This window comes from Camelus dromedarius, chromosome 17 (genome assembly GCF_036321535.1).
Source record: "Camelus dromedarius isolate mCamDro1 chromosome 17, mCamDro1.pat, whole genome shotgun sequence".
Taxonomy (NCBI): Eukaryota; Metazoa; Chordata; class Mammalia; order Artiodactyla; family Camelidae; genus Camelus; species Camelus dromedarius.
Window position 1 is genome coordinate 36,888,878 of NC_087452.1, and position 26,261 is coordinate 36,915,138.

The window sequence follows — 26,261 nt, forward strand, 5'->3', positions numbered from 1 at the left end:
AGTCTAACTTCTATATTTGACATTAGCCACCTGTGGGGTAGAGAAGTGCAGCAATTTGCTTAGGAGTATTGCCTTAGTTCACAGGAAACCTTTCTCAAGTTGGCAGGTAAAAGCCGTATGAGCCAAAAGCTGGTGAGCCTCCCTAAGGAAACGGGCACCTCAGTCAAAACACGTCCTTTATACATGGCTACTCCCCAAATAAAGTATGTGTGACTGTGCGTGTGTGTATGTGCATGAGTGTATGTGAATGTTTAAGGAATGAAAACCATAAAAGTGCTGGAAGACAATAATGGTAACTACAGCTAACAGGAAACTTGAGAGAATTGCGAAAGACAGAAAACAGGTAAGTCTGAGTTGATTTGGCAAAGTGAAATAAAGATCACATAAGCTTACTCCTCTAACTCCTACGGAAATGACAAAAACAGTAATCAATCAATCAACCAATCAATAAACAAACAAACAAACCAGAAAACTTACCAGTTGGAGCCAGACAAGGGCATAATCTAATGACATAAGAATTCAAGAAGCAGTGACAAAGGGGAAAAAAATAACTCAGAATATGATGGAGTGCAGCCTACCTCCTACATGTAGCTCTAGTGAGTCAACAGGATCCTGAGAATTCTACTTATAGACCTATTCTGGAGAGAATGTGACATTTTCTTTTCCTCTTCTATTTGGGTGGGGGTGGGGTGGGAGGGAACGTAAAAGTGGTGGAAACAGCCACTGAGAGGAGAAGGGAGATGCTTTCTCAGGTAAAAGCAAGGGCTTCGGGACTCCATGGTGAATTAGGAGAACACACACCCCTACTCCATGCTCTTAGATTACAGAACAAGAAATACTTGTAGGGAAATTTCTCACAGAATATACTCTGTGTGGCTATAGTTGCCCAGGTTCCAACTATGAAAACATACCCCAATAAACAAAAGGAAAGAAAAGAACAAAGCTTGCCAAGCTTGAACATATTCTAAAACAAAATACAACTCAAAAAACAGAACATGAGTGCTTCTTCTAATGAATTCAATGACTTAAATGGAACAGGAACTAAAAGGTAAGCTGATAAAATCGATAGACTATAGTTAAAGTACATCTTTCAGAATTAATAAAACAAATCGAGGACAAAGAAAAATACCATGAAGGAATTAATACAAATATTAGAAACAGGAAGAAACAGAAGGCTTAAAATCAAATTGCTGTCATAAAAGAAAAATTTATAGTATGATAATGCAGAGGAAAAATACAAAGATATTAATGCACGAGAAAGATGAGAACAGATATTATGAATAAAGACAAGCCAATGCAAAGAGGATTAGAATGCCTGAAAAAGAGAAAGAAGCAATTTGAACATCCTAAGACCTTCCAGCAACAAAATATCTTAAAATGATACACACACACACACACACACACACACACACACAAACTCCTTTAGCGCAATTAAATAGTCTGCAAGAAAGTAAAGGGATTCATCTGTGATTCAGAAAGTCAGCAGGAATACACCCCTCGGCGGTAAATAAAAACCAAAAATCACTTCGCAGCAGTGGCAGAGACCCAGAGCAGCAAAACCCGGCATCAGTCCAGGACTCAGAGGGAATTACACCTTGAGAAAAGGGGTGAAGTGGAAGAAATCCAGCCTATCAGAGGCTGACTGCAAGAAACAGTGACCAGCCCTGTTGGAGGAGAAATTCTTCCCCTGAGATTTCAAGGCCACTAGCCAACAACACTCATACAGTTTTGTACACCGAAATATACCCCAAATCCCAAAGTAAGAATTTAATTTAGAGGGGCCCAGGTCTTCCGTGCCTAAAACTCCTGAGAGAGACAAGAATGTACCTTCAACCCAGGCCTCATAAAACTCCTGCAGGGAAAATTCCATCTTACATGAGGTCACCGTATAAATCCAGAAAACGCCCCAATAAACAAGTCACCGTGATGAGTAAGAGCCAGCAAGAAAAAAAAAAAGTTACTCAGAAAGATGAGATATTAGAATGATCAAATATAAAACATTGTTTTAATATGATTATGTAAATAACACAGAGACTTTAAAAGAAGCAAGAAACTATACAAATGAGCAAATACACTATAAAAGAACTAAATAAAACTTCTTTCAGAAACGAAGCCTATGACAGAAATTAAAATATATGAGAGGGCTGGGAAAGCAAAACAGACGCAACTGAAAGAAGAATCAATGAATTCAAACAGAAATCTTGAAGAAATTACACAGAACGCAGCTCAGAGAGGCAAAACCGTGGAAAACTGCTTAAGAAAGTCCGACGCTCATTAGAAAAGCAGGTATCACAGGGAACGGGGGGGGGGGGGGGGGAAGCGTCAATATTCAAAGAAATACTAGCTAAGAGTTTTGTTTTTATACAATTGGGTAAAGATAGGAATTCTCGTGTTTAGAAAAGTTCCCCCCAAATCCTAAACAGGATAAACCATAAAAACGTCCTACCCGTTCCCCCGCCTCAGACGCTTGAGCAGCCGCAGCCACGCCGCTCCCGGAGCCGCCTGCCTTCTCCCGCCGCGCGCCCTGCCCGCCTGCGCATGCGCGGCGGCCGCCCGCGTGCTCGTGGCCGTCTCCTCAGGCGGCCGCCGGGCCCCGAGGGCGCGAGCCGGGCCGCGGTTCTGCCTGTGTGAGCGCTGCGCCGCAAGGCCGCCCCACCCGGACCCCCAGGGCTGCCGATGACAGAATTTAAAACAAAACAAAACAAAAGCCATACCCAGACACATCAGAGTGAAAATACAGAGTGCCAAAGACAAAGACAAGATCTTAAAAGGAGGCTGAAAGAAAAGATAGATTATCTACGAAAAATATAAAGATCAACACCTGACGTCTCAAATATGGAAGCCAAAAGACAGTGAAATAGTGTCTGCAAAGTGCTGATGGAAATAACTATTGACTAGATTTTTTTTTTTTTGAGTGATGTTGATGTTTATTGACATCAATGCAAAACAAAGACCAAAAGTTGCTGTTTAACAGGAACAAATATTGGTGCAGTTTCCTTCCTGGAGAGGGTATGCACTCAGTTCATGAGACTTAGGATAAAACAGAATGGATTGTCAAGCACCAAATAAGGGTTAAGCTTTACTTACTAAGATAAAGATTGCTAAAGGCAAAATGAGATATTTTAAAATATTTTTATGCTAAATTTACATAAGCAAAAACAAAAAATAAAACTAATCCTAAAACTTGAGGACATAGGCTATAGACATGACATGACTATTTGAATTTTTCCATAAGTGAAAATTTGTTATATCCTTCACTGTAGTTGTAGTATAATTACATGCTTGCTGCTTGTACACTACACAAAGTCAACTGTCGACTGAACTTAAAAACCCAACAAAACAGTATTTCTAGAATGAGTGAGAAGAGAGGAAGAGTGGTTGCAACCACAGGGAGAGGGTCATTAAATGACAGTGCAGTTCCTTGGAGGTTTATGCTACCATGTGAAAAATAAAAAGTTATGACAACTATTAGGTAATCTAGAAAAATGCTTAAAATAGTGAGAAACAGGACCTACACTTATATGTTAAATATGCCTACCCAGGGCAACATAATAGAAGGAAATAAACTTAAGCAGTATTAGTAGTGGTATTAAGAGAGTGGGATATTGACTTATTTTTAAACTTTTCTGAAATGGGGTTATTGTTTTTATAGAAAACTTGAATTTCCCCAGGCCTTACCAAACTAGAGAAACAAGTTGAGGTCATAGAAGCAGTAAGTAGTTGTGCTGGCTTTGCTTTCTAACAGATTGGTGGACTGATGGTGGCTGCTTGGAGAGCTACACTGTGATGTATTCCGAAGCCCCGTTGAAGCTCAAGGGCACAGAATGCTGAACAATTAATAATGTCTGTTACAGGAGCAGAATCAGAAGCAATAGTATATGAACTTTGTGTTTGTTATCCTAGACCAGGAAATTCCAACTTGCTTATGGCTTTTTTTTTTTTTTTTAGTTGAGATATCCTTAGCACACAGCAAAGTGCAATGATCTTAAGTGTTCAGCTTGATGGGTTTTGACAATTGTCTACACAATTGGAACTACCACCCCAAGCAAGCTATAGAACATTTCATCATCCTGGAAAGTTCCCTCATGTTCATCGCAGTCACCTTCCCCACCTGCAACCTCATTCCGATTCTTATCACTACAGATTTTTTTTGACCATTCTTGAATTGCACAAAAGTGACAAAAAATTGTGGAATTTATTTATCCATTCTCAAGTTGATGGGCATTGGGGTTGTTTTCAGTTTGAGGCTTTTTAAGAAAATAGTTGCTTATGAACATTCATATACAAATCATCTTGTGGACATGTGTTTTAAATTTCTTGGGTGAATATCTAGGAATGGAACTACTGAGTCCCAGGGTAGTCACAGGATATATGTTCAACTTTACAGGAATCTGTCAAACAGTTTTCCACAGTGGTCATACCATTTCGCATTCACACCAGCAGTTGTTCCACATTCTCACCACCAGGTGGTGTCATTTTGAGGTTAGCCATCCTTGTAGCCTGAAATGGTTTTTCATCGTGGTTTCAATGTCTATTTCCCTGATGACTAAAACATGGGAGACCTTTTCATACACTTAGTGGCCACTTGTATAGTTCTTTTGTTAGGGGTTCCTGTGTGTTATTTATTGAGTATTAAAATGGTTTCATCCTTAAAAGGGAGTGTTTGGGAAGTCTCTCCCTGGGCTGCGATCTGGCTTCTGTAATTTTATTTAATTGTTGTTTGGTTGCTACAGAACAGAAATTGCCATAACTGGCTTTCTCACCTCTGGTAACCAGGGGCTCTTTCCTCCTGCTTATCTAGCTCTCTGAGTGCTCCTCCCTGAGACCTCTCTTACTCTGCCTTGAGATGCTGCTGTTTTCAGTTCTGTCTGCCATCCAGCCACATGCCCCTGGTTGCCCTGTTTCAGAGTGTGGGTCTGTTGCTTGGTTACCAACTCAGAGGCCCAGCTCTGGCTGGTCCATTCCTGCCTCGCCTCCCAGTTCCTCCTGCCTCAGAGCTGGGCATCTGGACGTGACTGCTCTAGGAAGGCTCGGGGTTCGAGGGTATTGATTCCACACCCATTAGTAGCAGCTGCTAAAGAGACAGCGTGATCTAGTTGTCTGGCTGTCGGGCTTGTTTTTCCCCTGAGTTGAGTACTTTATGGGTACTTTCCTCCCAAATGGAAACAAGAAAAATAAAACTATTTGTCACTACTCTAAGTGGGAAAGAAAAATGCTGGTAACGTGAGCAGATGGAACTTCATTTCTCCTTTTCTCATAAAAAACTATTCTCTCCATATCTTACCGTCACTGTTCCCAGCGTCCTTATGCATTATTTCTTAATTAAGATCAATGTTTTAGTTGTGGAAGAGCCTTAATCATGGGGATAGAATTTACATCTCTCTGGCTATGTTTTACCAAGACAAGTTAATAGCCCCATCTCCTGCTGGGTGGCTCACGAGGGAATGAATCAAAATAAGTTAATAACCAGGGCTTTTCCTGCCATAGACGCAGCTGCCTGGTGTGTCTAGGCTGGGAAGACAGTGGACACAGCTGGCAGAGTACCAAGAACCAAAGCTGTAGGGGATTGTTGCATATCTGTTTGGAGACCTGTTTCCAGGATGCACAAGGGTGTTGGGTGGTGGAGTGACCTGCACTTAGACTCAACTGTGTTATGAACTGACCATGACTTGGGATGGTTCTTACTCTCCTCCACTCTGTTTTCACTTCTGTAGAATGGGAATAACAATGCCTGCCTTGCCCGTGAATTCAGCAAATAAATATTCAGCCACGTGCCAGGTGTCAGAGCTAGCACTTGAACAGCACAGAGGCTGTCTCTGGCTTCATGAAGCTAGAACCCTGGTTGAGGAGTTGGACATTAGAATCAGGAAATAAGTAATGTGTGATGAACTTTATACTGGAGAAGGACAGAGAGTTACAGGAGCCTAGAGGAAGGGCACTTAAAGCAGGCACAGAGGTCCAGGGAGGACTTCCAAAGGAGGTGGCATCTAACTGGTCCCCAAGGGAGAGTGAGAATTAATCGGCCAAGGAGATATGAGAGGAGCATTCTGGATTGGGAAGAGCATGTGTGGAGGAAGGATCTCAGTAAGAGAAAATGCAGAGTGTGTTAAAGAAACTAAAAGACTCAGATGGCTGGGCCTGGAAGGCAGAGCAGGCAGAGAAAAAGGAGAGTCAGTGAGAACTGGGCTATACGACAGCGTGGAGCAGAGACAACTTGCACCTACTATGTTCTTTTCAAACTCCTGACCTGGGGGGAGGGTATAGCTCAGTGACTGAGTGTGTGCTTAGCCTGCATGAGGTCCTGGGTTCAATTCCCAGTACCTCCATTAAAAAATAAATAAACAGATAAACCTAACTACCACTCCCCCAATTCCTGACCCAAATAATTCACAAGCATGATAGTAAATGGTTGTTATATGCCACTGAGTTTTGGAGTAATTTGTTACCAAGCAATGGTGACAAAGTATGTGTTATCTTAATGAAGTTCAGTGAGGTTAGAGCAATGGAAAAGTGACGCCTGCAAAGCTGTGACTGTCCCTCCTCCCTTGGGTCATTTCATCTGAAGACTTGACTGAGGGAGAATCTGCTTCAAGATCACTCATGTGGTTCTTGGCAAGATTCAGTTCCTTATGGGCTATTGGACTGAAGCCCTCAGTTCTTCCCTGGATAACGGCCAAAGGCTTCCCTCAGTCTCATGCCATGTGGACCTCTCTTTCCACAGGGCAGCTCACAACAATGACAGCTGGCCTACCTCAGAGCAAGTGAGTGAGGGAAGTCACCTGTGATAGAAGCCATAGTCTAATCTCAGAAGTGACATACTACCACTTCCACTGTATTATGTCCATTATGTGAGTCACTAAGTCCAGATCATTCTCAAGGAGAGGGAATTACACAAAGTCATGAATACCAGAGGAGGGGATTACTGGGAACCATCTTATAGACTTGCAAACCACATTGTAATTCACCCCACTAAAAACTCAGAATAAAGGAAAGGAAATGAGATCATTTCATTAGTGAAGAATAAGTGCTTGACAAAATTCAATATCTATTCAAAATAAAAATAATTCAGCAAATTATTAATAGAAGACAACTTTCTCAACCTGATAAAGGGCATCTATGTAAAATCTAAAGATAACAACATACTTAGTGATAAAAGAATGAATGCTTTCCCCCTAAGCTCAGGAATAAGGCAAGAATGTTCACCCTTATCACTTCTGTTCACCACTGTCCTAGAGGTCATAGCAAGTTCAATAAAGCAATAAAGCAAGAAAAATAAATGAAGGATATAAACATGGGGCAGGAAGAAGTAAAACCATCTCTATGTGTAGACAATATGATTGTGTATAGAAAATCCTAAGGAATCTTTTAAAAACTTACTAAAACTAATAGATGAGTTTAGCAAAGTCACAGAATACAGTGCTAATATATAAAAATTAATTTATTTTATACTGTCACAAACAATTGGAAGATAAGAATTTTAAAGGTATCATTTATAATAGCATCCAAAAAATACAAAATATAATGAAAGATGTGCAACACCTTGCTGAAAAACTACCAAAAAATTCAGAGCAAACTAAAGATTAATGGAATAAAGGATAAAAGCATTCACATGATCATTTTAACAGAGGCAGAAAAAGTCACTGAATAAATGTCAACTCTTATTTATGATCAAAAATCTATTTTAGAAAACTGACGTAAAAGATAAATCCTTAAATATAGCTGCCAGAAACATATATGGTCAGTTATCTATGGCTGGGATGAGAAACCACACCAAAACATAGAGGCTTAAAACCACCGCGGTATAACACTTTTCATGACTCTGTGGGTGCTGAATTCGGGCAGAGTTCAAAGCTGGGCCATTTTTCCACTCCATCTGGTATTGGGTGGGGTCACTCACTCACCTGCATTCAGACAGTGGCTGGGCTGGGTGAGAAGGTTCCAGAAGGCTTCACTCACGTCTGGCACCTCAGGCTCCACCCCTGGCCTCTCCCTCTCTGAGTGGCCTCTGGTCAGCTATAATCTAGCCCACGCTCCTTTACTGCATGCTGCAGCCTCTCAAAGGCATAGCATCACTTACAGCACGTTCTGTTGGTCAGAGCAAGTCATAGGCCAGCCCAGAAACAAGTGGAAGGGAAGGGAAGGGAAAATAAACCACAGCTCTTGATGGAAGGACATGATGGAAGGACATGATGGAAGGACAGAGTGGCAGGAATTGATGGTGACTCTTTGAAAGTTATCTACCACAATTAGTGAACAGATGAATGAATACGTCAGTTATAACCTTCCTCCCAATTCTCACTCTGGTTAAAGAAATGAGGAGACAAAATCCCACACTCCTGCTTCTTTTTAGCCTGTCTTTCCTTTAAGCAGAATATAAACTGGTGACAGGTTTTTTATGTGTTTCCTGGTCTGTATAGGCTCTAGTATGAAGTTAGCTTAACATAAAATGACTGATAACTTTTAGCATCTTCCTTTAATGTCCTTTTCTTTCCTCCTGCCCCTCTACCCTCTTCTCACATTCAGTTTCTTATCATCCTCTTCTCTCAAATTCAAACCTAACACCAGAATCTCTCATTTGAGGGTGAGGAGGCTATTTCAACTATGTGCACCTTCTAGGACCCAAAGAAATGACACTCTAGTCTTAAAAGGTCACCAGTCTAGGGCAACTGTTATTCAGAACTGGGGCCTTCATACAGAGCCCAAAAGTTTTATCCCACTGGCAGGTCCATGGCCTCCATTTGGAAGGCAAGTTCTGGCCAAACCTAATTGTTATGTGGCTTGCTGGACCTTAAGCCTCAATAGTTACTCTCTGGTTTGACTTGAATCCCCTGACCACCCTTTTGGAGCTCTGTATCTAAAATACAGTAGAGCTGTTATGCTATTCGATAAACCCAAAGCCCCAGGCTGAGTGACAAGTCAAGAGCACACAATATAATCTAACAGAGGGGAGGCTGGGAGAGCCAAGGCCCTTTTGTTTTACATATAAAGGACACAGTCCAAGTTCCAGGAAGCTAGTGACTCAAAACCATTGCAGAAACCAATGAAGGATTCCATCCACATATAGGATTTTTCTTCCTTAAAAGGCAGTGTATAAAAAGGAACAAACCAGCAATATTTCCTGGAATTCGGAGCCCAGACAATGCTTTCATATTTCTTTATCTTGGGCCTTCTGGAGAAAGTCTCTCAGTGCTGGAGGAGAGGAAGAGAGCGCCCTGGGAGTCCTGCTTGCCCACAGCATTTCAGCAGACGCCAGAGTCTGGTAACATCGATTTTATGTATTTTGTTGAAAAGATTATGTGAGTGGGTGTGTGTGTCCTGATGCCCCTGGCTTTAATCATGCCCTCATTCCTTTCTCTTTTGGAAGAGAGAAATAATGTATAATTTGAGAGCTAGAAGAGACATTTGAGGTCACACTTGCTCATTAACAAATGTGTACACAGAGACCAGAGAAGCAAAGTAACTCACCTGAGGTCACACAGCTGATTGGAAACAGGGCAACAACTCAAGGCTGGTCTCCCGTATTTCAGTGAGAGAGTTTGTGCATCATCTAAATATAGGTGAACACTTGCTAACACATTTCTAGGTACAGGGAATTTGATCAAAATGAGCTTAAGTGTGTACACTCTAGAACAAGTCTATTCAATGCTGTGGCCACTACCCCATGTGGCTTCTGAGCACTTGAACTGTGGCTAGAGACACTGAGAAACCAAATTTTTAATTTTATTTAACTTTAATTAATTTAAATGTACATGTAAAAACTACTACCTGCTTCAGTTACTGGAAAACTTGAAGTTTATATGGAACAGCTTGGGTATGTGTATCTACATAAATTTTATGAAATATAAAATACAGATCAAGTATTTCCAATGAAAATACAGTGATTGAATTGGGATGCACTATAAGTATAAAAGGCACACTGGATTTCAAAGACTTAGTATGAAAAATGTAAAACATATCACTAGTAATTTTTCTGTTGATATGTTGAAATAATCTTTTGGATACATTGGGTTAAGTAAAATATATTAATTTCACCTGTTTTTTACTTTTTGGGGGGTAATTAGGTTTATTTATTTATTTATTTATTTATTTATTAATGGAGGTACTGGGGATTGAACCCAGGACCTCATGCATGCTAAGCACTCACTCTACCATTGAGTTATACTCCCCACCCCCTTAATAAAATTTAATAAAATCCAAATGACAAGTTGATACCAGCATATTGAAGGATTTGGTGGGGGAGGACAGGCTGATCTGTTAGTTATAGAGGGCCTCCCAAGCTGTGGATTCCCATCTAGCTGGTGACAACTTCCTCACTAGTACTGCCCACCCATCACTCTCATCCAACCCTTCTGGGGCCACCCCTCCTATCTATGTGCCCCCCTGGGATTACTCAGCATCTCCCTCCTCTTCCATCCTCTGAGACCACCCAGTACCTCTCTCTCCCATGGTTGTAGTGAAAGGCAGCCTCAGATTGCATGACCACAGTCTAGGAGTCAGGCAGAGAGTCTGGGACGGGGCATGGAGTTTGGACCAACACATTTAGGCCCACACAGCATGCATGGTCTCATGCACAAGCAGACACAATTGCATTTTAGCAAGTCATACCCAGATAGCATGATGTCCTAGGTACATTTTGTTATCCTCTGAATACAAAACACCATGAACTTCACACTTTGCCTCGTCAGCCAGCAAGGTGCCAGACAGATACTTGCCTGACGCTAAAGATGATCACCACGAGCCAAAACACTCCTATGCCTGGCTTACATTTTCGGTCTGGCATCTAGGAAACGCTTCTTGCAAATCAGCCCTCTCAAGGAAGCTGAAGACCCTTAGGTGACATTTTAAAGCAGTTGCGCTATGATAGCTTTGAATATGCTGAAACAAGAACAAAAACTCACAAAAAGTATTTTTAGCTACTATAGTTCCTAAACAACAGTACTCTAAAAACTGCACAAGAATCACCTTGAGAGGCGTTTAAAAATATGGATACCAGGGATTCTGGTTCCGTTTGTCTTGGGTGAGTCTTGACATCTGGGTGACTAGGATTCTGATATGCAGGAAGATAAAGGCTCTGTACTTGAACTTGTTGCCACCCAGCCATCACTTGCAAATGGGCAAGGATTTCTGGAAACGAGGATCCAGGTAGAGAAGGGTTGTATCTCCATCCAAACAGTATGCAGATTTGTCAGGATGGGACACATAGAGCTAAAGGGTCAGTAAAGCAAGCAGCTTAAGTAGGCATTCCTAATTGTCCGCCTATTTGAGACATAACCATTTCTCTTTCTTCCTGCAGGATTTTTGATATAAGGAGAGTTTATCTGCCCACCTCATCCTCAGGCTTTTGGGCGTTTGATTTTCCATTAACCTTAGTGAGTAAAATTAATAATGAGGCCCGTAGTGCAGGAAAGTTGGTTTATGTTTTTTGTACACGAATCTTGTCAAAATAGGTACCAGGCATTCTAAGGAAGACCTAAGATTGACTTCAAATTCCTTATTAAAGTATCAGAGGAGAAACGGAGTCTGTATGTTTTGAGTTTTGTCGAAGACTGTCAGGCTTCCTCACCGTTGCCTGGGTTGTTACCATGCTTGGATTAGAAGGTTACCCATCCTTGCCACTGCTCAGCCCAGTTTAATTAACACCTCACCCTCAGTCCCCAACATCCCTTTAAACCACTGCTCTCTGCCCAGATAGACTTTTACACCTGTCTTAGCAATTCTGAGAAGGATGCTTTGAAGTGCCTTTTCCAAATCCCCTGTTAATGATCTGGTAATTATTGTGGTGACTTTTCAACGAAGTGTGAAGTGCTCAGCTAGCTGTCAGCCAAGAGAATCCCCAGGCACCTCAAAAGAGGGACACATGAAGGGAGAAAGAGCAAACAAAACAAAACAAAACAAAACACCCTGAGCCTAGGTCTGTCCCCATGTCACAGGGGCAGCCCCATCTGGCCAGAGAAGAGGCCCTGCCTGAAGCTGGGAAGGCCCCAGGAGCTCCTGTTGGCAGATAAGAGCTCTCTAACTCCTGGGAAGAGTGCGACTATAGAATCTGGGGAAACTACATAAATGACCCTCAAAACCCCACTGGTACCCTAGTAGGCAATGCTGCGTCCCCTGGCTGGCTCCAGGGAGAAGCCACACTCCTGCACGTAGACTACCATATTGTCCTTGGTGCCCTCCTCCCTCACCAAGTGGAGCACGTCCCTTCCCTTCACAATCCACATCTATTGTCAGCAGTCAGGGCTCCTGTCCAGAGAGGCCCGAGCGAGAGCTACTGATGCTTTTCTCCCTGCCCCTCAGATCCCAGCAGCCAGCAGGGGGGGGGGGGCGGGGTGTCAAAGAGGGTCCAACTGTGCTGGGTACTCCCCACATCCAGAAGCCAAGTATGCCACCCATCTCCACACCTGTGCTTCCCAACACCCTGTTCCACTGGTCAGGGTGTTGGGTCTCTCACAGCCTGACGACCCCTCATAACCAAAGAGGCTGCAAAACACATCAAGGACTCCTACCTGGTCCACGTTCTTGCAACATCTGAGCTGGCCCATCCTCCTCCTTCCCCCACAGCTAGAAGACAGTCCCAACTGAGAAGTGAAGGGCCAGCCCTGAGGACCCATTTGACCATGGAGTCTTAAGGAGTAGAGGACATCATCTGGGCCAGGCCCCTTGTTTTACTAATGGACACTGGAACTCAGGAAGGTGACGTGATGCTCTCAAGACAGAAGCCTCACCAGCGAACGCCGGGGCGGGACTAATACCAGGTCCCGGGGGCTTCTCTACCACCCGTGGCTCTTCCACCAGCGCCCACCATCAGTCCGAGGTGCCTTCATGTCTTCATGTGCTGACCTGGCCTGGTCCTCCTACCCCCAGCCTCAACCAGGAGAGAGCAAGGGCCTGGGGAGGGGGCAGAGACAGCGAGGCCAGCTGTGCCCTTGGCCGTCTCTGACATGCCCTTCGTACAGTGTTAACTGAGTACAGCTGCCAGTGGGTTGATGGTCTGACCTGGCTTCTGGCGCCCAGACTCTAACCCTTGCTGGCACTGCCCTGCTCCTGACACAGCTCCCCATGATGGCACCTTCTCTGCCCTGGACACCATGGGAGCTTCCCTGCTTAGTTGCTGGAAATCATCTTCCCAAGTCATGGAAAGATCTGAATCTCTTTAGTTAAGCAAACCCAGCTGATGGGCAGTCTGGGATCCCCTTCTCTGTTCCTCTGAAGGAACTGGGAAGGAGATGCTCCCAGCATAAATATTTTTTGTAACTTTTTCCATCTCCAGGAATAATACAATAATAATATGTGACAAGAGGAAGAAAACACTGTTCACCAAAATTCCTCTTAGGGAGAGTATTCTATATGTTCAGAAGAAATGCTCCAAGCCAGTGGTTCTCAAAGTGTGGTCCTCAGATCACTGCATCACTTGGAAATCACCTGGGACCTTGCTGGAGATGTAGATTCTCAGGCCCACTCGTGCCCCCCATGTCCTGCTGCATCAGAACCACTAGGGTGGGGCCCTCCAGGGCATTCGGGCACAGTTAAGGTCTGGGAAGCCAATTTTGGGGAAGATAGGGAAGCTCCAGAACACACCCCAGTGGCAAAAACCCAGGCTCAATGGTCTTATAAGGAGGAAGGGTCTGGTTCCTGGCATGGCTTAGGTCAAGGGAGTCCTGGGATGAACTGGGAGGTAGGAGCTGGGGGAAAACTCTTCATGACAGAAAGGAAGGACTTTTGAGGTTCCCCGAGGAAACCTAGAGGGGAGGAAAGTGAAGGTTGTGAGGCTGGGTGCAGCGCAGGAAAAAGCAAGAGGAAGTCAGACCCCTGTAACAGGGAGTATCTCATGAGATTGTTGGTGGAATCACAAGCCTTATGCAATATGCCTTCTCCCCAAACTGCACACAGCATTGGCAAAGATTATACAAACAACCACAAGAGTCCTGGGGGTTCCACACTCTGGACATCACAAGAGGGGCTAAGTTCTGCGTGGTGGTCTCAGTGCCACCCCCAGCAGAAAACTCTCTGTAAATAGAATTGTCATGGCTGCATACTCTTTCATAATGAGAACATTTCTGTATTTCCTTAACCATCCCCTTATTTGGGGGCATCTCGTTGGTTTCCAATTTTTCTCTATCGTAAACAACATATGATAAATGTCTCAGAGCTACAAACCTTCTCTTTACTCATGATTACGACCTTGGAACACAGATTCACAAATGTTGAACAACTTGGTTCAAATGCTGAGTACTGTGAAGAACAGAAATTTCCCCTGAGACTGAGTAGGGGAGGGAGTGCTGCCCAGAGCATTTATGAATATGATGTAGGAGAGAAAAAAAAAGTGTCCTCTTTCTCGGAGAGAATTATAGAGGTTCACAGAATAGAGCCAGGCATTCCGGGGGCTGTGAGGAGAGGGCGTGTGGAGGGGCTTCCCAGTAACATTAAAGCTGTGTTAGAGCTGAGGGTGTTTTAAGTGACAACGAGAGGGTTGACAGAGAGTGGCTGCATGTATTTGGTTGCAGGTGTCACACTCTTACCTCTAGCCAGCTGCCAGCTTCACAGCTGTGCTTTTAAGCTCACAGTCTGGTCAGAGCAGGGGTAGTGCAGGCTTCAAGTCCCGCAAGATCTAGGGTCTCAAATGACGACACCAGGCCTTCCAGCATCTCTCAGCTCTTGCTGTTGGAGATTCCTTCCTACTGCAAACAGGCTTTCTGTGTGCAGGGAGAGGAGGAAGGGGCAGGGAGTGGAGGAACAGGGTGGGCAGAGCTGCAGACAACTCCAGTCTCACTTGGTCCCAGCTAGAGACGCCAGAGGAGAGAGACGCCTTCACTCTTCAAGCTTCATGTGTCAAATTCCAAGGAACATCTCTGATTGGCTGGCTTGGGTCACGTGCTTGTTCAGTAGACAAACTCATCGTGGTTACACAGTTGGGGCACTATGATTGGCTAGGCCTGGGTCACATGTCCATCACTGAAACCCAGTCCCGGTGCTCTAACTGGTAGCCACACCAGAACCATATGGATTTAGGGAGCAGCAGATACCCAGGAGAAAGGGGTGTCCTTTCCAGAAGAAAATGGTAGACAAAACCACAGATGTTCACTATCTGTATTTCTTCATACCCTGGCAGCTACTGTTGATTCATCACAGTATTTCCCCCTTGAGCCAAGATTCAGCCTTAGAATTCTTCTTAACACAGCACTCAGGCAATGAATTCTAACCAATCCAAGTTAGCCTACAAGATAAAAGTGATTTGCCATTTTGGAGCTTAAAGCAAGATGCCAGATCATTGATGAACAAGAGACTAAAGTGAACTGGATTTAAGGAAAGTAAGTCACAGAGGTCAGTTCAGAACTCTAATGGGTCCCCTCTGCAAGACGCCCTCTTGGGGGACGGTATGTCACTGCAGGAATGAATGTCTGTGACAGTGCAATGGTTGGGCATTGGTGGAGTACGGGACATTGTAAGATTCTCTGTTTGTCTTTGGGAGGCCAAATATGTTTTCTTTCTATTACTGTCACTCAAAAGTGAGTTGCAAGTGGGCAGTGCAAGAGATGTCTGAGCTTCATTCATTAGATTTCCACAGGGTTTTGGCTTTAGGAGAAGTCTGGTCCCTCCCATTTGTGTGCTCCATCATTTGGTCAACAGCCAGCCAGAGGGGGTGAGCCATGGTAGGCTATGGTGCATAGGGCTGGGACCACAGGCCCAGCTCCAGGGCAGCACTGGGTTCTTCCATGGAAAGGTTCACAGTTCACAGCTCACATCTCCAAAGTGCACAGGGCAAAGCAAACCCAAGAATAATCAAGATGGAAACTGCTATTGAGGGTAGCCAGCCTGGGTGGTAAGGACAGGGCACAGCCATCTCTGGATGGCCTTGGTACACAGTTTCAAGCGGGTAGTCACTTGAGGATTCTGATACCATGAGAGGGACTGCAGGAGTTTGGCTAGCAGACCAGGTACCATGAAGCGTGACCATATGGCCTCAGTGATCACAGGCTTCAAGTTCCTGCCTATTCCCGTGGACTTCTTTAGGACCTGAGGCTGGGGTTAGTTCAGCCTGGGCTCCCAGCTCACATGCAAGTCTCCTGGGGCCTGACCCAGGTCCTCAGCAGAGCCGGAGGAAGCAAGGCTTAATTGCATCGGAAGGGAAGCTTGCTAAGCATTCTGACACTCTCAGCCCATGCAATCAATCTTCCATCCTGTAAATGGAATTAGAAGTGTGATTCCGGCAATTATAAAGCCCATCATTTCCCTCTTTTTCTCTAAGTAAATTAGAAAGGCTCTTTGCTCTCACTTTGCAACTGGACCTCATTTGTAAAGTGCAGCTGTAAAAGTGCTGCAAAGGACTGCACTTCCAGAGGTGCCACATTTGATGCCCAGCTGGCCAAGGGTCTTGGCTTCCTTTCAGCCCTGGTTTTGCTGCCAACCAGACTATGATTTTTGGCAAAGCCAGAACCCCTCTCTGGGCCTCAGTTTCCCCATTTATAAAATGAGGAGTGTGGATGCAGTGGCTTCTGTGATTCCTTCCAACTCTCATGGCCAGTAGAATTTAAATTTGCTTGATTACCGGAATGGCTCTGTGTAAACAGGGGTAAAGCTTTTTTTAAGCCAGGAGCCATCCTGCTCTCTTCATTTCCCACTTACAATGCGGAACCCCTGCAGGTACAAACACATCCATTTTCACAGCAGTATGAGGACAGAGGAGACACGTGCCCTTGTTTCTGGAACCAAAAGCACTAACCACACCCGCTGAATGCTGACCCTGTGCAGGCCCTGACCTGTTTTGCAATAAGAATCCAATTGAACCCTCACAAGAGAGCAGCTTTTAGGCCCATTTCACAGATAAGAAAACTGAGAAACAGCAAGGTAGTGTATCCAAGCCAAGTCTGCCCGGCTCCGAAGGCCCCGCCCATATTCACAACTTCCTCAAATCCCCAAATTCCAGGACTTCAGTAGAAAAAGAACATGTGGACCAAGAAGACCCCTCAACATGAAGGGAATGCCAGGCAGCACCCCTGAGTGATGCAGTGTGCCCAGGCAATTGGGAGATGTCCCTAAACATGTGGGGCCAGTTGGTCCACCAGGAAGGGGGGTGGTTAGAAGATGTGAAAGACTTTGACAAATGTGTTTCAATGTTCCTGACTCTCTAAATGGGCTCTTGCTTCCTCCGCCTCCTCTGCCTCCTCCTTACCTTTGGAAATGGAATGCTAACGATTTCATCTGAAGGGAGTGTTTGGTGCTGTTTAGAAACAGCATGAAATAAATTTTTATGACTCTGGTAAGGGGGTGATGGGGAACATTCAGTTGCCTTGGCTCTGATGACCCAGCTCTGTCTCCCACATTTCCCATATTGAAGTTCTCAGAATTTACAATTATAAATGCTGAATGACATTTTAATTTTTTATAAGGTGGATAAAAGAACTACAAAATATCATTTGTTTTAAGGGTTGTCTTTCCAAATAAATTAAAGTACCATCAAAGTTTTAGAAATGCACATTACCCTACTACAAAAAAAATGTTTTCAAAAGATAGTTTCAGTTAGGCTCCTCTGGCAGATGCTAACTCTGGAAATAAGTGTTAATGACAGTTTTTTTCACAGAAAAGACTCTGCTGTCCCCATCAATGTGGTTTAGTCAATACCTCTTGAATACTTCTTCAGGTAACTTATACATACGTTATCTTAGGATCCATCAATGTCATACCTGAGGGCCCCCACGTTATCTCAGGAGCCCTAGGCTGGATGTCAGCCCAGCTGAGCAGTCCCTGCCGAATCTTAGGTTCCTGACCGGCACTTACTGAGCACCTGCTCTGTACCAGGTGCCCTGCTGGCCCTGGAGGCAGAGCAATGGACGTGGGGAACCACAATCCAGGGCTCCATCTGTAAGGATGCACCGGATGGGGAAGACATCCTCTAGAATTTCAGTATTGGTGGTATTTATAAGTCGGAACTGAGTGCAAAGTAGATGTAATTGGAATGCTGAAGAGATGCAGATGACCTGGACTTTGCCAGCAGCCAGGCTATCTTGCACCTGCTTCCTCATCATTAAAACAGGACAATAACCTCCAAATCACAAGGTTGTTGGTGAAGGCGGAGGCCATTTAGCAGGGATGTGATTAACAATGAGGTTGCCGGACGAGGTTTGAATTTTGGTTCCACCACTGTGATTTTGTACAAGTGACTTATAATCCCTCTGAGCCTCAGTTTACCTTGTCTGTAAAATGGCCACAGTAATCTCATCTCCAGGAGACAATGGTGGGTATGATTTCAAGTGCTTGACACAGTGCCTGGAGCAGAATAAGTGTCTTTTAAGGAATGGTTATCATCGGTAAAGGTACCAATGCCAGGCCAAGCTCAGAAGAGGGGCTCACTTGGCAGGATTTCTCTCCCCTTCAAATTCTTCTACACATGTATCACCCAGGCCCCATTTTCCTCCTCCCAGGTCTCTCTTAGACAGTCCCTGTCTTTCCATTACACAAAGTTTATTTCCTCAAAGTCTTTGCTGAAATCTTACCAGAAGCCCAGCATGATGTTAGACTCTCTGAATAGAAAAGAAACACCAGCAGTGGCCCTGCCCACCACACACACAGGGTATCCACAAGCAAATAATGAATGCACCAGACAGAATTAAGTCTTAGTAACAGCTTGAGCTGGCAAAAGCAGCCTTGTCCCAAGGCAGCCCGTGATTAATTATCAAATGAATTGTGCAGGCTGTAATTGCTACCAGAAGTGTGTGGAAGAAAATCTCACTTCTGACCACAGTGGTCAGGGAGGATAAACCTTCACACCCTGGAGATCTGGCTGAGACACTTGTGGAAATCACGAAGCAACAGGAAACTACAGGGAACAGGACCGTCAGGCTCCAATCACCCAAACACTGGGGGCTTCCAGCCCTCCCCCATGCCTGCTACAGAGGTCCAGCTCTTCAGCTGTTTCAGCAATCAGCCCACAAGTTTCCCATCTGAGGAATGGGGTTTCTCAGGCAGGTAGGAATGAAAGAATTTTCTCCCCCATTTCCCAGTGCCCCCCCCAACACACACACCGACACAACTACCACAACCTGCACAAGTGACTGATATAGTTGAACCTCTGCTTTCTAAGCCCCTCTTTTCTCTGTCCTATTTTTACGATTCTTTTGGGTTTTTGCTTATTTCTCAGTCTACAGCATGTGGTAATAATACATTCACTCCACCCACATAATAAGAGAGAACTAACAAGTTACTGTACCTGTAGCACGCTGAGGTCATTGGATGAAAGGAATTCAAATAACCAAGAGAGACCTTTTTGTTAAGTATAATTTCAATAGGCAGCACAAGGAAAAATAAGCCAACACAGGGGAGGGACATCGGAAATGAAGTGAAAGGACTGGGCGTCATTACTAATTATTTTCTTTTAAGTCCTCATGATTGTTTTCTAACAATACAGTTCAGGTAGAAAACTTGCTATTTATATTTTATAGACAAAATAGAGATGTATCAAAGTCTTCCATTTGTCTGATAAAAATGATAGGACTTGGGGAGATGGAAGGAATCTCATTTGCCTCTCTCCCTTAAATCTGGTAGAAGGAAAGTCTGGGCTTATCTGGAACATTCTTCCTAGTCTTTCAGCTTGCCTTGGCTCATACCCCTCAGTGCTGCTGGCCGTCAGGCTCTGGCAGATCAATTCAGCCTTCCAGTGCGGACTCTGCCCAGCCAGGAGGTTCCCCATGGCGCCTGGCTCCTCCACCAGCCTGGGCAGGGCAGGGCCAGGTGGGCGGGTCCTGGCCCGCAGGCTGGTAGGAGCTGCGTGAAGTCTTGTTGCCAAGTCAGAATAATGACTTGCCCAGCAGGGAAGAGGCCAGGTAGGTTTGGGACCTTTATTTTGGGGCTGTTTTTACATCTTCCTCAACCTGGTTTTACTCACTGTTAGAAACAAGAGACAAATCTGCCAGAAATGTATCATCAGCCACCAAGCCTAGCAATGTAGCTGTGTTCAGAGAACTTAGCTGGTTTAGAGGAAGTGTTGTTTTGGTGAGGGTCTGTTTCTGCTCCCTCCAGCCCTTCCCACAGACTCAGGAACAGCTGGTGCTCAGGGAGCAAGCACACTGGCTTTATACCACAAAGATGTCCCCTTGGAGCAGCATTACTGAATTTTCCTACCAAGTGTAAAAGGCCACATTGCTACTGAAGTGTTTTGTTTTGTTTGTTTGTTTGTTTTAATATAAATCTGATCTTGGCACATTATTTTTGACAGGTCTCCCTCCACTTAATATCTTAACGGGGATGACTCTTCTCTTGACACGCATTCTACATAGAAATCCTTTCTATGCATCCTTTAAATGCATGCTCACTGGACCTGCCAGGAAAGGGCCCTGCACCAGAGGAGCTGTTTCCCGGGAGTTGAAGTCCCCATGGGGAACCCCAGAGCCACAAGGCTACGGGGCTCACCTTGCCACCACTGACCCTCTCCACTCCGAACTCCTAGAGTTCTTGGAATTTTCCTCGGGGGTTCGCTTGCGGTGAGAACATCAAGTAAATCTATTGCATTGGAAGAGCCTTAAAACCCAGCCAAACTCTCCAGATTTTAAAAGACAAAAGTCAAAAAGACTACTGGCCAGGAGGTCTGGTTCTGGCTCTTGGGTGGCCTAGGGAACTCATCCCCTCTCTCGGCCTGTTTTTCCTTCCGTAAAAGAAGCGGGGTCCAGCCGAGGACTAAGGCGATACATCGCAAACCCCGCTCAGCTGTGACGACGGGGTGGTCTCCGGGCCCCCGAGCCTCCCTCCGAGGACGCAATTATTTCAGAGCACCTTCTCTGCTAGGAGTTGGACTCAGGCGATGTAGCGGAGCCGCCCCGTGAGTCCGCAAGCTTGGCGGGCCGGGCCAACCCCCGCCCGGACGATCGGTTGATCCCCACCGACGCCCCGGCCCCGCCCACGCGCCCGCCTCCGAGGCCCACCCCTGCGCGCTGCCTGCACCCCTCCCGACCTGCCCCGCGACGCCCCCGCTCCCGCCGCTGAGCGTGCCGCCCCGCCCTCCCCGGAGTCTCCGTACCACGCGGGCGGAGGGCTGGGCGGGACGGGGCGGGACGCGCGGGAGGCGGAGCCGAACCGGGGAATCCTGCTCCCGGCGAGTGCCGGGCCCCGCAGAGCAGCCTGCCCGTCCGAGGGCCCCCGCACCGGGGGCGGCGGGGAACCCCAGACGCCACCGCGCCGGGACGGAGCCCCGCGCCGAGCGAGCAGCCGCCACTGCCTCCGCGCCGCCCTCGCGGACTGGAGGGGGGCCCGGCGCTTCCTCACTCCGCCCGCCGCCAGCCCCCGCGGTCCCGCCGTCCGCTCGCCGGCCCGTCTCCCGCACGCCATGCAGCCGCCTCCAGCCCCGCGCGCGTAGGCGCCCGCCGCAGGCCATGCTGCCCCTGCTCGTCGCGCTGCTGGCCGCCGCCTGCCCACTGCCGCCAACCTGCGGCGGGGCTACGGACGCGCCCGGCCTCCTCGGGGCGCCCCTCAACGTTTCGGTCAACGCGTCGTCCGCTGGCGAGCCCGCCGCCCCGCGGCTGCTGGCCTCGGCAGCGCCTGGGGCCCCCGAACAACCGGGCCCGGAGGAGGAGGCGGCGGCGCCGTGCAACATCAGCGTGCAGCGGCAGATGCTGAGCTCGCTGCTCGTGCGCTGGGGCCGCCCGCGGGGCTTCCAGTGTGACCTGCTGCTCTTCTCCACCAACGCGCACGGCCGCGCCTTCTTCGCCGCAGCCTTCCACCGTGTCGGGCCGCCGCTGCTCATCGAGCACCTGGGGTTGGCGGCGGGCGGCGCGCAGCAGGACCTGCGCCTCTGCGTGGGCTGCGGCTGGGTGCGCGGCCGCCGCCCCGGCCGCCTCCGACCTGCCGGCGCCACCGCCGGGGCGCCCACCGCGCTGCCCGCCTACCCCGGTGCCGAGCCCCCTGGGCCGCTGTGGCTGCAGGGCGAGCCGCTACATTTCTGCTGCCTGGACTTCAGCCTGGAGGAGTTGCAGGGAGAGCCGGGCTGGCGGCTGAATCGCAAGCCCATCGAGTCCACGCTGGTGGCCTGCTTCATGACCCTGGTCATCGTAGTGTGGAGCGTGGCCGCCCTCATCTGGCCGGTGCCCATCATCGCCGGTTTCCTGCCCAACGGCATGGAGCAGCGCCGGACCACCGCCAGCGCCGCCGCCGCCGCCGCCCCCGCCGCCGTGCCCGCGGGGACCACCGCCGCCGCCGCAGCCGCCGCCGCCGCCGCCGCCGCCGCCGCGGCCGTCACCTCGGGGGCGGCGACCAAGTGACCCACCCTGCTCCTCCCCGCGTCTGCCCTGTGTCCGTGCTCTCGGTGCCTTTCCCGCCGGGAGCCTCGGCCGGTGTGCTTCGTGCTGTAGTGACCGTTAGTTCTTCTTCCGGGGAGGGGACCGCCGGAGAGGCCCCAGAGTGTGGGAAAAGCAAGGTTTGTGCCGCTCTTCTGGCTCCGAAACGCGGATGCAAGCCCTTGCCCTGCAGGGTGGGATCCGCAGCTTGGAAGGCTGAGAGGAGGGAATTGGGGCCCTTTCCCCTCTTCGCGTCCCCCTGCCCTCCTCCCTCCCCACACCCACGTGCCCTATATTCATGGCAGAAAATGACCAAATCCTGTGTATTTGTTTTATATATTTAATAACTGTTTTAAATGAAAGTTTTAGTAAAAAAAAATCAAATTGCTATTGCTGTAGTAAGAGAAGCTCTTTGTATCTGAACATAGTATTTGAAGTTTGTTGTTTTTTAATTTATTTAAGGGGGGCATAGGAATGATTTAACACTGATATATTGTTACCGCTGAAAATGAACTTTATGAACCTTTTCCAAGTCTATCTATCCAGTGATGTGGCCAGGTGGGCGTTTCTTCTTGTACTTCCGTGTTTTTTTGGCTTTTAATACAGACATTTTCCTCCAGAGATGCGTATGTAGCTTTTTCTTTATTTGATTCAGAAAAGGACTCCAAGAATTATAAGATGATCCCCTGAACCGTGAGGAAGGGAATCCTCAAAAAGTTAGAGAAGTGCTAACTCTTGTTTCCCTCGCCTGTCCGGGAGAGGTAGGATAGAAACCATATTGCTTGCCCTAATGGCAGTTTTTTTGCCTCTTACCACACTGTCCCCCACCCAATACCCCTCAGCCTCACTGACACTTGTCAGGGTGGCATACAGGGTTTTATGTGATTTATCGCTTTACCCATTTCCCCCAAGCTCTGCAGAATACCAGGTAAAGTGCCAACATGGTAAAATCAATAGTTCTGAGCCAGTGTCTTTGATGGAAATGATTCATTTTAAAAGGCATGCAGATTTTCTTTTCATATGTGTAAGCTTTACTGTATGAACATGTTTCAAAAGCTGATTTTAAAACTTGAGATATTTTGGCATTAAGATTTTTTTCAAGGTAAACTCTTAGGGACTAAATAGTTCATGATCACACTCCTGGGTTCCCATGTTACAGTGTCTGCTGGGCAGTAGTTTCAGATTCTTCCCAGTTTTCAGAAGAGTAAATGAAAAGCCCTTAAAGTGACTTAATATGAAAGCCATTTTAAACACCTTAAAAAAATTTTAAGCTACTTTTCCCTTGCTCCATCTCCTCCCTACTTTTGAGTGAATACTTGATACTGTGTTAGAGCATACTTGTGTCGTGAATACTAGGTACTGTTCTTGACAGTTCTCCAAGTGGGATCCCTGGAACAGCAACATCAGTAGCATCTGTTAGAGATGCAAAACTGGGCCCCACCCACCCAGAACCTACAGATGCAGAAACTCTGGGGTGGGGCCCAGCAATATACTTAACAAGCCCTGGGAGGGATTCCGATGTGTTTCAAGTTTGAGATCTACTGTCTGGTAGCAGAAGGGAATGTTCAAAGTATGTAGCCTTCTTTTATCTTGAGATGCCTCTACTATATCAAAGAAATGGGACCCTCTTTTCACCCGAATCTGTCTGAAGGAGAGGCTGGGTCATTGCCCTGCAGCTTCAGCTGTCCTTCTGGCTCTTTGGGGTCCAGGATATCGCTGGCAGAGAGGAAGGGGTGAGGGTGGTGGTCTTTATCTCCTGATCCAGACACTGAAGAAGTTCAATGTAATGCAAATCTGCTAGCCTCACAAGTCATCATAAACCTTATACCTGCAAAGCAAGGTGGTTGTGAACTGCACTCTTCTCTAACCCTGTGCTAACTAGTAGGAGAAAATCAATAACTTTGCTAACCTTGGTCAATTTTAATATAATCATAGCATGTGTCATTCTGGAGGGCACATTAAGTATTCCTAGGACAACACACACATACATTATTCTCTGTGATTTTTTCCAAGATGGAAACTGAGGCTCAAAGAGGTTTAGCATTTTGCCTACAATCATACAGCTACATGAAGAAGCAGAGCTGAAACCAAACCTGGGTCTTCTGCCTCCATGACTAGTATTTTCCCATCACCAGAAACTTCCCTTCCTTGGAGAATTAGGAGCTAGCCACTCAAAGTCTGATCCTCTGTTGACCCACCCCTGTCACTGTCAGATTCTGGGCAGCCATGAACACAAAGGAGCCAGAGAGCATTAATTTTAAATAAGACACTTAGGCACTTGGTAAAACTTTCTATTTAGATAGATAGATAGATAGATAGATAGATAGATAGATAGATAGATAGACAGACAGACAGACGACCGACCTAGATCTACACACCCACACACACGCATAGACATTCACACTGGATGGTCTGGTTAGTTCTCCTTTATGCTGACTGGCTGCTTTCTGAGAGCCAGAGCTCTAAGCAGGAGACTACAAAGTGAGGATGAAGCCTGTGTCCTGTTGGTCTCTTTAAGTTGGGACCATTCACTAGGTAAAGGAAGTCAGACACTGGCAAGCTCGGCTTCAGGGTCTGTGCCCCCCGTCAGTTTGATTTACATCATCTCAGCAGTGGAACACTTCCAAGATTGCATTTTACTAAAAGGTCAATCAGTACTTCTTTGACAGGAAAGAAGTGTGCCACTGTAGCCTGTGTGCATGCGTGAGCACATGCATGCAGAATCCCCAGATTCCAGTCCATTCTTAAAGCTTCCTGGGGACAGCTTGAGTTGTCTGTGACGTAGCTAAGTCCCCAGGATAAATCATCATTCTCAGTTATTCTTGCTTTTCCTGAGAGAGAGAGATTCCCCCTGAGGAGGAGGTGTACCCACCCTACCAAACCCAGCCACTGCTGTCAGCTGCCCTACTGAGTTGTCTACATTCCTCATGGGAGCTGCCCTCAGCCCTGAATCTACATACCATGGTCTCCTCCAGGGCTTGCCTCAGCTGAAGAGAGCCTCCCAGCCCCAAGCCACACCCCCTTTCCAGGGCCCCACATCCAATGACTGACCGACACCCGGCATAGTGCTCTCTGGACAGCTCCGAAGGGCACTGCATCTTCAGGACTCCTCACCGGGTTAGCTGAGCTTCCACTGAGACTCCATGGAGGCTTTTGATTTCTCCCTCTGCCCACTCCTGCTGCCTCCCATCCCTTCCCTTCCACAGGTAGTAATCCAAGAGCACTCCCTAAGAAACCTCCTGAACACTGATCCTAGCTCATAGCCTGCTTTTCCGGGAACCCAACTTGTGACTGGCAGTTTACCTAAGGAGATGCAGAGTTGTTCCAGCCACATGGTCATTAGGCATGTCTGAGGAGCAGATCACATGAATTCTTTTTACACTGATCACATGTTTCTATTTTTCTCTTCTGTTTGGATAGTTCTCTAATATCCACAATTAATGGTGATATGGGACATATCCCCTAATGCCAATTCTTGTTGAATTATTGCACTATGTATATATAGTCAAAAGAAGAAGGCCTGTTTCTTACCCTCTCAAATCATGGTATCTATCAGTCCAGATACACTGGGTTATGCTGCAATAAGTAACCCGAACATCTCAGCAGCCTAACACAAGGAAGATCTATTCCTTGTTCATGCTACATGTCAGGTGAAGGATGGGCCACAGGAAAGGCATTTGGGGGACCTACAATGGGATGGGCACTGGACAGTTGGGAACAGGTTCTGCTGGCTTCCCTCTTCTAAGAGCAACCCCTGAGTCTACAGCCCCATCAACTCTCCTCTGCCCCAAAACAGTCTTCTCCTTTGGCCCTGGAAGGCTCGCATCACTGAGTTCCAAACTCTCTCACCCAGCCTGAGAGGCATGCCCCATGGTGCTGGCTCCAGGCTGTCACCATGTGTTGAGAGGGTACCCGGGGTGATTAACACAGCTCAGAAAGGACACTTTGCTACAGAGCATCATCCTTGTACTCTTGCTTGAACACAGATGGTATCTATTCATTGTA

The 26,261-nt window shown here is 46.7% G+C and overlaps 1 protein-coding gene across 1 annotated transcript; it reads left to right on the forward strand.

Annotated features, from left to right (window-relative positions):
- The first annotated feature begins 21,043 nt into the window (after positions 1-21,043).
- Positions 21,044-22,877, forward strand: TMEM158 (transmembrane protein 158). Its single transcript, XM_031471137.2, has one exon. The coding sequence runs from the start codon at positions 21,357-21,359 to the stop codon at positions 22,239-22,241; it is 885 nt and encodes a 294-aa protein (XP_031326997.2). The 5' UTR covers positions 21,044-21,356; the 3' UTR covers positions 22,242-22,877.
- The last annotated feature ends 3,384 nt before the right edge of the window (positions 22,878-26,261 follow it).